Raw genomic sequence first — 15,668 nt, forward strand, 5'->3', positions numbered from 1 at the left:
AGCAGCCTGAAACTGAGCATTCTGGAGGTGGGAGGGGATGGAGCTGAGCCAGCCTTTGATCATTTGATCCTGAGCCATTCTCACTGCATCACGCGACCTCATTGGTCTCAATCCAAGCCCAGTCGCTGTTCCAGCTCCAGGTTGGCACAATAATATTATTGTCCCCGCTCCCCTACCTTCTGCCCCAACTGCTGTTAAGTTGGGGGATGGAAGAGAGAAAGGTTTGGATTGTGCCCTTAATCTCTAAAAACAAGAGTTACTACAATATCATTAAAGCATGTGACAGAATTATAAATATATGGAAAGATTCTTTCATAAAAATTCATCTACACATCTTGTGTTCTTTTCCGGGATCATCTTGGGGAAGGGCCATGGCTCAGTGGTATCGCATAAGCCTTGCATGCAGGTCCCTGGTTCAGTCCCTGGCATATCCAGGTACGGCTGGGAGAGATTCTTTGTCTGAAACCCTGGAAAGCCCCTGCTAGTCAGTGTAAACAATACTGAGCTAGATGGACCAATGGTCTGACTCGGTATAAGGCACTTCCTATGTTCCTATGCGTTAGAATAATTTCTGGGACCTTATCCTTCTGTGTGTTTGTTGTCAAAAAACCATACTGTAACAACAGTTTTGTATATCATTCTGTATCACCATGCAATATATGTTGTGTATATAAGAGATCTGTTACATTATGATTATTTATTTTTCTGTTTTGATAATCTTCCATATCAGGGCTTCTATATTTTCAAGCATCAGTATTGGGCATGTGGGTGTTGGAGCCCCATTGTTTCTAATTGTTTCTGACATAAGAGCTCTGTTCTGTAAGTTGTCTTGTTCAATAAACACTCCTGTACAGTAGGGCCCCAATCATACGGCAGGTTCCATTCTAGGCCCCCGCTGAAAAGCGAAAACTGCTGGAAAGTGGGGCCCTGCTCAGCTGTAGTGGCGGGGAGCTCCAGCTGCTACGCTCCAGCTGACAGGGATCAGCTGGAGCACGCAAGCTCCCTGCGCTCCAGCTGGACCGTGGGGGAGCTTGCACGCTTCAGCTGATCACTGTCAGCTGGAGCATGGTGGCTGGAGCTTCCCGCACTGCAGCTGATCATCCCGCTGGTGCTGCCAGCAAGCGGGGCCCTACTGTACTCAAAAAAGAGCCCTGCCAACAAGAGTAAGGGTTCTACAAGATTCCAGATCATGAACCATTTTGGAGGACCACAAGAGCAGCATGTTTCCCTGAGTGCTCTGATAAAAGGACTGTTATCATTCCTTACTTTCATAAACTTTTTATCCTTTCATTTTTTCCTTTTCCTGCTGACCTAAGTTTTTGAGCTTTTAATATTTCTTTTTTGCAGTTGCCCTCAAGGCAATACCATGTTTGAAAAAAGAAAGTGCACCAGATGCTAACCACTCCTAAATTACTTGTCCAGATATTTGCATTTAATTTAGGTTGGACATGCTTTCCTTGCCAAATATTATCAGTGGAGACAGATTTCAGCTGAAATTCTAATTCAGAGCATTACAGTTTCTAAATATATGCTTGGTATTAAAATAAAAGATGTTGACTCTAGATTGTGGAAAATGATATAATTGTAGGAAGTTAAACGAATTCTTCAATATAAAAGTACTGTTTCACTAAAACAGAATAATGGCAAACACTTTTAGAAAGAATGGGATAGAGATTCATAGGTAAACCAAATGTGGCACTGTGCAGTTTTTCAAAAGAGGCATACAATTGATACTGAACATATTTTAAAAGTTTAATGCAAATACAGTTTTGTAAGATCTTATGATATTCTTACATTTTTTTCTCATGACTTCTAGTCATAATGTAATTAAGAAAATGACAATATCATCTGTTGATTGTATCTGAGTGTGAAGAATTGCCTTTGGGCACTGTTTTATTGTGTGTGTGTGTTGAAAAAAGCATTTCTTGTTCTGGAAAATCTAATTAGGTTTATCTGCCTTTTAGGTGACCTACAAGCGGGATCTATATGCAGCTGATTCTTTAATTAAGGGTACGTGTTTGTCCTTGAGTCTGCTAGTTCATATAGTCACAAAGCTGTAAATTTTATGTGAAAACTTCTTAAATACTAGTAATTAAGTTGACTGGCTGAGGAAGGAACTGGCAATCCCACCCCATATATACGGTCTGCCTAGTAAACATCGCAAGACGTCACCCTAAGAGTTGGAAACGACTCGCACTGTAAGTGCAGGGACACCTTTACCTTTAAGTTGACTGGTAAAATTGTAAAACCACACAAATAGCTTTGGCTTATTCCTTTAAAGTGTACAATTGAATAAAGGAAGAGGGTGAATGAAAAGATGTTGAATGTAAACTCATACACCTAGGGCACTGTCTCAGATTCAGGTTAGCCAGTGCTGACTTTCCAACCAAAATGAAGGTCTGTCTAAGGGGGAAACAGAAGTACATAATCAAGACAGTAGTGAGGACTTTATTGTTCTTCTCTGGATGAACATAATACTGACAGGGATATGCAGTGTGAAAAATCCATATGGTTAGTGACCCTATACATAACGGTTGCTGCTAAGTTGCTGCACATGTGGTATTTGCAGTGGCTTCTATTTCATGGCTGTAATGCATACATGTGCCTCTATAGATTCTTTCTTAGTGATATATGTGAACATTTCCCTTGTCATCAATTCACTCTTTCTCACTTCACCATGACTGATTCTCTCATCTCAGTAAGTGTTACACTCCAAAGATTTTTGAGGCAAATCTGTAACATTAGTGTCTTAATTCAGACTGCTTTGTTGGGAAGTCTCAAATCAATAAACCCTGTCTAGCATTGTAATATCAGCTCCATCTCTTGGAGAGATGTGTCTTTGGGATGTTAGGACTACATACAACATACAGGAATTGTACTGGTAAAAAAATCAAGGTGGGAAGTTAGTCCATGTGGAGATTCAGGGCAACTAAAGTAGGAGAATCCAGGTTCAAAGTTCGGTAACTTTCCAGAGGGCAATGTTGTGGAGCTGGTCTGAGTCAGATCTGAAGCAAGAGAAATGCAAGGATAACAGGAGATGACAGATCATGTGATAACTAAATGTTGAGCATTGAGATAGTCTGGAAAATGGGTAAAGAACTGTTAGTCAAATGAGCTGGTAGATAATGTGCAAGTATTTCTAATCACTGTGTGGTCAGACGAGAACAATGAGAAGTGTCTGGAGCAGAGCCCCAGTGAGGTGAAGAGAGCTTCACTGCTGGACTCTAGATGTCTGTACAAGTGATCTGGCAAGGAAAAGGCTAGAGAGCCAATGGCTAGTTATTTCATTGAGTTGGTAGTCTGCCATGGGATAAATAGCTATCTTCCTTTTCTGTGAACTAAAATTATGTTAAGAAACTAAGATCATTGCAAATTTCTTATGTATACAACACACATATATATTAGGCCAGGCATGGGGAATGTCTGGCTTGTGGGTCAGTCTTGTCCTGCTAGGGGTTCCAGTGTAGCCCATGAGGCCGTTTTTCCTAAACCATGTCCACGATCAATCAGGTGACATTACCTGTTGGTTGGTGGGAGGTGTTCAATCTTGCTTAGTTCAGCTGTGCATGCTAGATCCCTGCAGAAAGCAGGATTGAACCCCCCTGCCCATCAGCTGATGGGTGTGGGGTTCAATCCTGCTTGGTTCGGGTGCAGGATTGAGCCAACTTTGACAACAAGTGGTAGGAACCACTCACATGACCTAGTAAGTGGTCCTCCCACTTGTCAAATTTAGCCTGCGGGGTAGGGTGGGGAGATAAAAATCTGGCCTACAAAGCCAGAAAGTTTCCTCACCCATTTTCATGGATTACTGATTTTTTTCTTGTAGGATTCTCCTTGTGTCTGAGTTGCTATTTATTTTTGCTTACATAGATCTCCATTTTCCTGAAAAATATATGAAAGCAAAGGTCATCTTATCAAAGGTTAGCAGATGGCTTGTCCCCATTGGTAGACAGCATCATTAAAGCCAGCCTCCTAAACGGAGAGGACTTAGAACACTGTCATTAAATGATCCCATATTCTTCTTTAAGTGAACTGAATCCAGTTTTATATTGTGTTAGTCTTGTGGTGGTGAAGCCTTGCCAGAACAGCACATGCATTAGGGAGGATTGAAAGAATCTCCCCATGTTCCTCAGCAAGGTGGGGAAGAATTGTGTTGTGTATTTGAATGCCATTTTAAATCTCCCTTTTATTGATGCTTTCACACTAGCCTCCCCATCTTAGCAGAGGTGCTGCTGTCTGGCATCTAACCTGAATACTCTCAATTCTTCATGGTATATTTCCTTTAGTCCTTTTTTTTCTAATGCAGGGATTGACAGAGGAAGTCCTAGCTGGCTTGGTTTGCTGCAGCTCCAGTGGGTGCCTTTCTGTTCCTTGTAGAATGTAGTGGTAGCAACTCAGTGTAGGGGAGAGCCAGAGTGAAAAAGAACCAAAGTCAGGCTGACTGAGCTGCCTTCTCATCTGCAGTGCCTGTAGGGACTTCCTCCGTTCAGTTTCCTCTCCCTACAAAGGGAAGCCAACCCTAGGAGCTATTATTGGGTACAGTATGGTTCTCAGTCCTAGTCACATTAAAATATTCTATTTTTTATAAGTACAGTATCTTCTAAGTACATTTAGAATTCTTCAAATAGTTTACATTTTAAGACTACTACTCTGGTTTTCAGAGGAATTTCTGACATTAAAAGTTAAGTATCTGTGTGTAGGAGGCCCCAAATTGTATTTATTCTCCACTTACAAATTAGAAACAAAATTGGGTTGTGACTTCTGCATTAGTATACATTTTTTTCACTTAGAAACTTCATTGTATAGAGTGATTTCTGGTGCACTTAAAACTCTATCTGAAACAATTATAGCCCCTTAAATATGGAGAATTCCTGTGTGAAAGACTGGTTTACAAATAACAAATACAGAACTGGATGCAATAAGCTAAAACCACACTTCATGTTGTATGTTTACCTAGGTATATGGGCACATTCTCGCAACAAAGCAACATTGTATTTGTTGTGTAGACTTGTTGCGCCCACCCACAGTTGCTGTACAAGCTCAGTCTAACAAGCTATTAAATCAGCTGAAAATGCCAAGACTAAACAAGCTGAATTTAATTTATATAAACAAACCAGTACAATACAGATTTTTTTCTTCTTCTCTGCAATGAGTGTTTCTTGGCACAAGTTCTACCAGTCACCTTAGCAGAAACTGAAAATATCCAGATGCATCTTATGGTTTCCATTTTCCTCTTCGCTTTTTCTTTTGGTACAGTTAGGTAGCACATTGTGTTCAGTTAATGAATCTCACAATAAAAATTCTGATTTCTGCCTCTGTAGTATAAAAGTTATAATTAGTTATCTCTAATGCCGTGTGTGGAAAAGTACTTGCTTATTAAGACTATTCCTTGTGAATATGTTCCACTTCCACTGTTGGATGGCATAACATTTACAGGGTAGTCATGATGAAGGTTTTCCTATAATTGTATTTTCATACTAGAAAATGCTTGACCTGTTGAATTTCTACCTGCAATATAGCTGTTAAAAGCAAAAGAACCCTGTTTTTCCCTTATGCCAACTCTGAACCAAAGCATAGAATTAAACACAAAGACATGTATAACATTGTACAGTATGTTAACTGTACAGTGAATTCTTAATGAGTTCCTGCCAAGCCTCTTTGCAAAGTTTTCACATTTGCCTTTTGGGTGGAGGGGGATTCTTTAACATTCACCCACACTTATTATGTAGTAGTATTTGCAGAAAGTAATTTCTAGGCACTACCTGATATTAGGAGAACTCTGCACAGGAAAGATGTATTCTGGTTGCTAGGGGGAAAGGAAGGACAAACTATGGTGATTCCAGGGCTAGAGACTTAGGTTCTGGGCTGCCTGCTGTGGGCACCACTGAAGGCCTTTGCAGTTGCCATGGCACCTGCAGGTAATGTGTTGGCAACCCCTTCTGTAGACCCCTTAATGCAAATTTGTTCCACTCTTTTAATTATTAAATCAGTGTCTTTAAGCTTCTCCAATAAAGACGTGTAGTTTTAGTTTGTCTGGCAATGCACAATCATATCCTAAGGATGTGTAGGATGGGATTAGGCTCTATGTAGATTGGTCAGTATCTGGATAAAAGATTACCAGGAGAATGCCATATATGTCATACTTAGGGCCATGCTAAATGTAACAGCAATAAATTCATGTGCTTAAATCTGGCCTGCTCCAATCATGTAGAAAGTGGGGATATGGGGGATTGGGGGGGCTTAACCATTTCCTCTGCATGTCTTAATTCCCCACTGTCTGTCCTCTAAAGGGAATGGAAGAAATCCATGAGAGTGCAACTACAGCCAATTTGTAAATGGTAGTACCGACAGACATCTTTACAGCCATATGCTCATATTAACTTTGTGATTTAATGGCGTTATATTTTACATAATATAGTAGTTGAATTAGTTTTGTAATCATAAACTTATTTTAGTTTTATAATCATAAACTATTTTGTATAGAGGTAGAATAAATCGAACATTAATCTGGCTTAAGCATGTCCATGATTAGAATCTAGAGTGGAAGTGTTGGAGTTCCATTTGGGAAGGTAAGCAAGTTAACAGCTGGGCTAATTTCTGGGCTGATAATGACATGGAAAATGTTGACATGGTGTTCTTACTTATGTGTAAAAACTGCCATAACTAAAATATTTAATATGAATATATTTTGTTTCTGGATATTGCCTTGGATTTTACCACATGGATACATACTTTGCCTATCAAATATCTCATGAATTAATTATTCACTTTCTTCCCATCTCTGATATGCTGCAGCACTATTTAATATGAAACTCTCTCATGAAGCCATATGCACACTACAGAAGTCAGGATGAGGCTTGGGCTGGTTCAGACCTAACAATTTTATTAAGCCAAGGATGAATGTTTTGCCTGCCCACCCACTCCTTCCCTCTCCTTTCCTTTCATGCTTATAATGTAGTTTAACCCACAATTTTCCATTAACATACAAACTGAGAAATTGTTTTAATCTTGACTAAAGAGGGTATGAAAACAGGATATCCTAAGAAGCACAACTAAATAGTTTCAGTGGATACAGTGTCATTTGTTTATACTGTGTCATTGATGTTTATGTAGTATAATTGCAGTAGCATTAATTATGGTACAGAATATTATAACATTAGGTCCCTGCTCTCAGTCTAGAGTTTTACTGTTAGGGAGACCACAAAGGCAGAGTAGAGGCAAATCCATATGTTTAAACCCGGAATGAATGTAAACAAATAAGCTTTATTTCAATTGGGGATACATACTTTATTGGTAAGCATAAGGGGAGTACTAGAGTTGCATTGCTTTCATTTTAAATAACAAATTCTGGTAAATCCACCACATTCACATTAAATTAATGAATAGGATATATACATTTCTAAATTTTATTTCGTCTACTATAATCTTATTCTGATTTTTAAAATAAGTACAGTATCGAACTTTTCCTATTCACACAAATAGCATCAGTATAAAATAACATCTTGATTGGTGAGCCAATATTATGGACAGTTATTATAAAGGAGATGTGGTACCTGTTACCCTACAGATGTTGCTAGACTAAATGTAAATGTACTGCCTTCAAGTCGATTCCGACTTATGGTGACCCTATGAATAGGGTTTTCATGAGGCTGAGAGGCAGTGACTGTCCCAAGGTCACCCAGTGAGTTTCATGGCTGTGAACCCTACAGCCCCTATTATCCTTGATCATTGGCCATGTTGGTGGGGACTAGTGGGAGTTGGAGTCCATCAGCAGTGGGAGGGCTACATGTTCTACATCTCTGTGCTATATAACATAGTGGCTAAGAAACTGAGATATGACCCAGAAAATCGCTGGATTGAATCTTTTCTCTATCATAGACTATGTATGTCAGTGTTACCCAACCTTTTTCAACCCAATGCCCCTTTGTAAAATCTTTTTGTGCCCAACACCCCCCTCAGATTAAGTATATGCCAATGCTTCCTATTCTTCCCTTAAAATATGAGTAATGCATAAAAGGTATTTTCAATGATTATTACTGATAGTTTTTATCATGCTTTTTTATTGCACTTAGATTACACATTGAATTCTTAGTATGATTTATTAATATACATACATAGTTATAGAAAAGTAAACATCACAGAAACAACGGGTAGCGAGTGTGTCCCATTCCTGAAGAAAACCAGCGAATAACTGACTGTCTGCATCACCCGTTTGCACTCATCCGTTGGAAGAATGCGCCCTCCACCAATACACCCAGCTTATCAAACACTCTCTTGTGATTGGTTGCAATATCCTCAAGACAGCATCGGAACATTACCTAGTGCCGGGGCGTGGCTAATATCCCCATTCCTTGATATGACACTGGACACTATTCAGAATTCCTTTACTAATATTTATAGTGTTATTTCTGTGAATTGAGACTATTAAATACATTCTAACAGAGCTTGGAAAAGTTACTTTTTTTGAACTACAGCTCCCATCAGCCCAATCCAGTGGCCATGCTGGCTGGGGCTGATGGGAGTTGTAGTTCAAAAAAGTAACTTTTCCAAGCTCTGCATTCTAACTGGGGACAAAACAGTTTAAAAATTAATGATTTGTGTATTAAATAAAATTAAACTTAAATGCTTCAACTGTCGCATCAGACCGCCAAATGTCAATGCCCCCCTAATGAACCCAAACGCCCCCTAAAGTTTGTAGTCATGCCAACGCCCCCCTGAAAGGCTGTAATGCCCCCCAGGGGGGTGCTACCGCCCACGTTGGGAATCGCTGCAGTAGTTGATCTTAGGGAAGAAATTTTCTTTCAGCTCTCTCCTGTTGCAATATAGGGATAAAAATACTGACCTACTTTACATGGTGTTTGTTGTAAGGATTACAATGAGATATTGTACTTGAAGTACTATTATTACCACACAAAAGTTCTATTACAAATGTTAAGTTTTAATTACACAGTAATATTCAGTCTTTCCCAGCCTTTGGGTCCCCAGATGTTGCTAGACTACAGACCTCATCACCCTTGATCATTGGCCATGTTGGCTTTGGCTGATGGGAGTTGTAGTCCAGCAATATCTGGGGACCCAAGGTTGGAAAAGGCTGGTTTACATACTATTTGAGCAGCAGTTTAAAATAAAGAAATGCAAATACTACCTGATAAATGTACTTTGTTGTTTCTCACTGTGATTGATCAAATCACAATTAAAATATGATTAAATTATTTAAAGAAATTAGTATATCATCTGATTTTAATTATGTGAACAGTTTTTGGTGATCTGTATTACAGATGTAATCCTACCTATGCAAATAAAGTTAACAAGTTCCAAATGCTTTGGGAAAGCTCAAGTAAGTTTTCTGCTGTAGGCAAAATAAGCTGTTGATAAAGGACACATTCCATTCTCTTAAACTGAGCACTGATGTAGGTAAGAAAAACATAATGATCATTCAAATGCTAAGCAATGTGGTGTTAATATGTTAAACATTTGAGTCACTATCTTCATAAAATGATTTTTTAAATATAATGATACTTTCTTTTAGCTATTGTGAGTCTCTTTTACAATAAATGTTGGAAAAATAATAGAACACATTTAATAAAATGCAGTCTTAATGCTCTTTAAGTAAAACAGGTAAGAACTTGCTGGATGTGCAGACAATGTGGCGCATGTCTGTCTCCCCCCTCTTTTCCCCCCTTCTCATATTATTAGTCTGCAAATAGGGAAACCTCATCCTGCAGTTAGGGTGACTCATTTAGAAAAGTAGATGGAACCTGGATAGTATAAAAACATCCTGAAAAAATCTCTTTAAGGACTTCTCCCTGCAGGGCAACTATATCTTTGAACCTCTAGTTGAAACATGTAAAGTTTCAGCCTGCCTTTCAGGTATACCTTGAAATGTGCGTTCAAAAGTGGTGAAGAATGAACCTATAATTTTTAGAACTGTAACTCTGATTTGCACACTTGCTTGACTGCTGAAATTCTTATGATTATGTGATCCTTAATTCTAGTGTTGAGGAGCAACAAATGTTTAGCCCACTTTTTAAAAACTGAGTGCTAATTAATGTGTTCACAGTGAAACTATCATTCAGCAATAAATCAATTGACCTGCCTGGACTTACCACTAATTCAGCAATTAACTCCTTAATGTGCAGCCACATTCTCCTCTGTTTAAATGAACATACCCGTTCTATTTCAGTAGCATCTGACTCTTACTCCTAGTTGCACTGCATTGACAATAGAGCCCCACAACCATCTTGCACGTGTGCAGATAACCACTGCCATGTCTCCTTATCTGTGATCTCAGAGAACAAGGAACAGGTGTTCAAATATCACTTGAATAAAGTGAGTTGTATAGCAAAGGATAATATACCTCATTTTTACTGTGCTAAAGACACTGAGTAATATTAAGGCTCTGTCATTACTATTTGTTCACATAGATCACAATCCTAGGTTGCTATAGAGCGGGTGGAAAAGAAACATCTGTTCAATGAAGTTTTATGTTGTAGCCAGGCATGTAGTGGAACAGATCAGTTAACTGACCTGCCTGTTCAACTGCGCGATGGGCTTAAAATGTCCAAAACGTCTTTAATTGTGGGAATGCTTCTCCCCTACATGCACTATTAGTTGCTTAAGATTGCAGCCAAAAAGTCAGTTCACGCATGTAATGGTAAATCATGGTTTGGCACTATTTATTTTATTTTATTGTATTTAAAATATTTCTATACCTCCCTTCTACCCTATAATAGGGCACTCAGGGCGGCTTACAAAAATAATATCAAACACGTACATAATAAAATTGTAAACAATAAAATCACAAAAACATTAAAATAAAATACATAAAGTACAATTAAAATACATAAAATACAATACACACAAACACATATACATATATATAGGGAGTGGTACTATAAGGGTAAAATTTAACATAGAAGGCATAAAACCATAAAATCAGTGTCAGGCTGTACCTTCAGTTGCTCCCAAAGGCTCTCCGGAACAAGATCATTTTCAGAAGTCTCCGGAAAGCCATCAGGGAGAGAGCAGAGTGGACTTCTTGGGGTAGGGTGTTCCAAAGCTTGGTGGCCACAGCTGAAAAAGCTCTCGTGCGTGCCTGTCAGTCTAACATCTTTCACTCCAGGCACGCCGAGGAGACCAGGGGCAGCTGATCTTAGATCCTGGGCAGGTACATATGGGCGTACGTGGTCCCTCAGGTACATTAGTCCAAGGCCATTTAGGGCTTTAAAGGTCAGAACCAGCACTTTGAATTGGGCCCGGAAGCAAATTGGGAGCCAGTGGAGTCAGCACATGAGTGATATGCTCCCTGCGCCATGCTCCAGTTAACATTCTGGCTGCTGCATTTTGAACCAACTGTAATTTCCGAACCGTTTTCAAAGGCAGCCCCACATAGAATGTGTTACAGTAATCAAGCCTCGATGTCACCCATGCAAGTCAACTGCCTCCAGGAACGGACGCAGCTGGTAGACCAGTTTGAGTTGGCCACTCCTGGCTACCGCAGCCACCTGATATTCAAGCAGCAGGGCAGGATCCAGAAGGACCTGCTCCTTCAAGGGGAGTGCAACCCCATCCAGAACAGGTTGCAACCCCGTCCCTGGTGCAGTTTTTCCCTTGACTAGCAGTACTTCTGTCTTGACTGGATTAAGTTTCAGTTTGTTAGCCCACATCCAGCCCTTCACAGCCTCCAGGCACCAGTTTAGGATGAGCACTCCCTCCCTGCAATCAGGTGGTAGGGAGAGATAGGGCTGACCTCTCCTAGAGGTTTCATATAAATGTTAAAGAGCATGGGAGACAAAATGGAACCTTGTGGTACCCCACAGGCCAACAGCCAGTGGGTCGAGCAGTAGTCTCGCAGCACCACTTTCTGGGTCCTGTCTGTCAGGTAGGACCGGAGCCACCGTAAAACAGTGCCTCCCACTATGAGCATATTCCCCCTTCCTCCTCTTGCACATGCCGCCTAATTTACTACTTTGCTGTTCAAGGCAAACCATAGTATTCTGTTTATATCCCAACTGGTTTGCACTTACCTGCCAAACCAAAATCACAAGCGTGGTTTGAAACTTGTTTTCAATCCTAATTAGGACTGCAAATGCAAACTATTGTTTGCTGCAATACAATCTAGGAAGCAATTAAGTGGAGAAGGAAGGTATATGTGAACACAAGGCTCTATCATGTAACGTGTAAATTAGAATTGGAGATGGAGTGAGAGAAATGGGTATATAACTACATGAATAAAATTAGAACAGAGCAAGCTTATTATATTATTATATTCATTTTTATTCCATAGTTACACTTTTTTTACATATTCAGAGATTTGCCAAACAAAGCAAAAGGGAAAAGGTAGGGAATACTGGATGATTGCAGGCTCTAGCAACCGGACTTTCTTCAGCCTGCATGTGTTGTCCTTATGTGTCTTGACACCATGTAAAAGCTGATGTCAAAGCTCTTATCTGGAGGCACATAGGTAGAAGAGTTCATTCATTTTGCCTTTTAACCCCTCTGAAAGGTCTGGAGTGTTATCAAGGGTGGTGAATGTTCAGAATATTATTTCCACAGCAATTTCATTTTCTTCTGGATGATGATCCAGATGTTTTTGTCTTTGGCTATTTGTTCTTGATATTCTAACACGTCTATTGTCATTTGCATGTGAATGTAGAAATCTTGATTTCTATACTCTTGACTACTGGCAGCTGAAAGTACGAACTGACTCAGTTGAAAAGCACTGTATTTGAGGTGATATGCAAGTTGCATGTTCAGCACTCTGTAATTAGAACATCATGTGTGAACTAACTCTGAAAATATCTGCTCTTTTTGTATGGAATAACAAGGCGCTCTGAGGATGAGAGTCACTCATAATAGAAACTGGCAGCTCTTCCAGATAAAGCATTTTATGTTAAATGACCATGCCTCATTCATTACATTTTACCAGCGATCCAGATGATGTCACCCTCCTTCTGTAATCAGCCTGGGTTTTCCCAGCAATTGTTGCTTGGTTTCCCCTGCCACAGAAAATCAAACTTTTCTTTAAAAAAAAAACAATAGTGGGAGCTCCAAAGGTATAGATATTCCTTAGCTCTGCTTTCGCTTTCAAAAGGATCCTCCAGCTGGTTTCCACCTGATTAATTACTTCCTCTTTCTATCTCTGCTAATGTGATTGGACCCCTAATTAAGGAGTTCCTGTTGCCTCGTGTGTTTATGTGTATGTGTTTAATTATTTTGGCTGCAAAGAGGAAGGAAACGAACTGCAATTTCTTAGGATGGGCAGGAATTGATCCTTTTTTTTTTTTTTAAATACAAAGAATGCACAGCCAGACAGAAAGTCACTCTCTATAAACTCCTTTACTGTTTCAAGATGAGAGATGGGAATAACTTCCAGAAATGATTAAGCAATCGGGGGGGGGGGAGAGACTCATGTTTGCTATGTGGACAGAACGTACTGTGCTAGTGTAGATGTTCTGTTGCAATATCAGATGCAACAGAAAATAGAAAAGTAACAGAAAGTGCTAAGTGGCTTCTATTGGGAAGCCCCCTACTTTTTTGCATCCTCCTTCTTACAAGATGATCGGTAATCTAACTATCGACCAATAAGCCAAGCTCTACGCGTCATATCTGAAAGAAAAGCTCCAGCAATGGATGAACGAACAAAATATACTTGGCAAGGAACAAGTAGGATTCAGAAAAGGCTCTTCAAGCCTGGACCACTGCTTGATTCTACAACACCTAGCTGAAAAATATAGTAAACAAAAGGGAAATGGACTATTTGTTGCCTTTATAGACTTAAAGGCGGCATTTGATTCAATCCCCCGCGATATTCTTTGGGCAAAATTATCCAACTCTTCAATTGACAAAAGACTTTTGTTTCTGATTTTCCAGCTTCACCAACAAACTTTCTTGCGTATCCGTTGTGGAAAAGAGGGAGGGCTATCAAATTCTATTCCCACTGAAAAAGGGGTCAGACAAGGTTGCATACTCGCGCCGTTCCTTTTTAACCTGTTCCTAAATGATCTGAACAAAAGCTGCCTTTCCCACGATTTTCATTCCCCTAAGCTAGCAGATGTGCGATGTCCCCTCTTACTTTATGCTGACGACGCCGTGCTCCTTTCATTGTCAAAAGTAGGTTTAAAACGCACTTTAAAGGCTTTTATGTAGTACTGTGCAGTGAATCATCTAAAAATCAACTTTGACAAAACAAAAATTATGGTTTTCTCCAAGCGAATAAGTACTCCACTTTGGATTGTAAATAATCATTCTATAGAACAAGTCTCACATTACAAATATCTTGGAATAAATTTCCATTCCTCAAAGAATTGGGCTTTCCATATAAAAACAACCTTAAGCCAAATAAAGTATTCCCTAAATAGTTTGATTCGATTTTTCTATTATAAAGGAGGGCAATTTATCCCTGCGATTTTGCAAATATTTAAAAGTAAAATTATCCCACAAATTCTATACGGAGCCCCAATTTGGATTCACTCCTGGGACCCCTCAATTGAAGTAATTCTATCTTCCTTCTTAAGACATTTATTAGGAGTTCCCAGATGCGTGCCCTCGGCGGCTCTCAGATTGGAATGCGGTTTTCTATCAATGGAATGTCAGGCTTGGCTGACAACCGTTAACTACTGGGTTAGAATTTCATCCGAATCCACGCCCAATCTAATAACTTTACTCTGGAATGACAATTGCCATTCCAAATGGAATTCCAAACTGGAATCGAAATTACGCCATATAGGCCTCTCAAAAGAGTATTTAAGATCTCAACCTCCTAAAGATGCATTAACAATAATCCGCTCAAGAATCAAGGACATTGATTATCAGATAACATTTACCCAAGCGTCTAAAAGATGTTCTCCACTATATCTGAATTTGAATCTCCCCCCTGAAAAATTAAGTATATACTTAGATCACCTCACAATCCCCAAATTTCGACAAGCGTTTTCAAAAGCAAGATTCAATGTTCTATACTCAGCGATTCTCAAAGGGAGGTTCAAGGGGATCTCATATGAACAACGCATATGCCCTTGTGGTATAGATATAGAAACTCTCTCCCATAGTCTTTTTGCTTGCCCCCTGTATTCACAACTTCGATCCAAATATCTCAAAGATCTGCTGCTAAAAATTTCCCATAAGTCTCCAGAAGCATCAGTTGCATACCTACTATCTGGTACTGATAAACAGAACACCATGCAAGTTGCTAAATATATTTATGCAATCCAACAGAAACGTAAGGGCCTCTCCCAGCACTAATCTTCAAATTCTGTTAACAACAGCCTTCCTAAAGTTATATTATATGCTCATCATTATGTACTATCTTTCTTTTGTATCACCCTCTCCTATGGGTCTATCGACTGTAAATAAAGATTTGATTTGATCACAGCCAGGAAGATGATTGGTACACAATAAGACCACACTCATCCATGATTTGACCATGAATGAAGGTGCCGATTTGGTGTGCATTACTGAGACCTGGGTGGGTGAGCCAGGAGGAGTAGATCTGACCCAGCTTTGCCCACCTGGATACTCGGCGCAACACCAGCACATGCTGCAGGGACGGGGGGGGGAGGAGTTGCTGTGGACTACACAACTTCCATCTCTGTCACCAGGAAACCACTCTGTCTTGGAGCTGGCTGTGAGGGCCTGCACCTGGTGTCAAGCCAAGGAGACAGTAAACT

General features: G+C 39.7%; 1 protein-coding gene across 3 annotated transcripts in view; it reads left to right on the forward strand.

Moving 5' to 3' along the window:
• Nucleotides 1-15,668, forward strand: part of CRPPA (CDP-L-ribitol pyrophosphorylase A) — a 109,423-nt gene that overhangs the window by 37,286 nt on the left and 56,469 nt on the right. For all 3 annotated transcript variants that reach the window (XM_061586576.1, XM_061586574.1, XM_061586575.1), the window contains one exon: nucleotides 1,965-2,010. In XM_061586576.1, coding sequence (XP_061442560.1) covers nucleotides 1,965-2,010 — 46 coding nt within the window. The remainder of the gene's footprint in view (nucleotides 1-1,964; nucleotides 2,011-15,668) is intronic.

This window comes from Rhineura floridana, chromosome 10, assembly GCF_030035675.1.
Source record: "Rhineura floridana isolate rRhiFlo1 chromosome 10, rRhiFlo1.hap2, whole genome shotgun sequence".
NCBI lineage: Eukaryota > Metazoa > Chordata > Lepidosauria > Squamata > Rhineuridae > Rhineura > Rhineura floridana.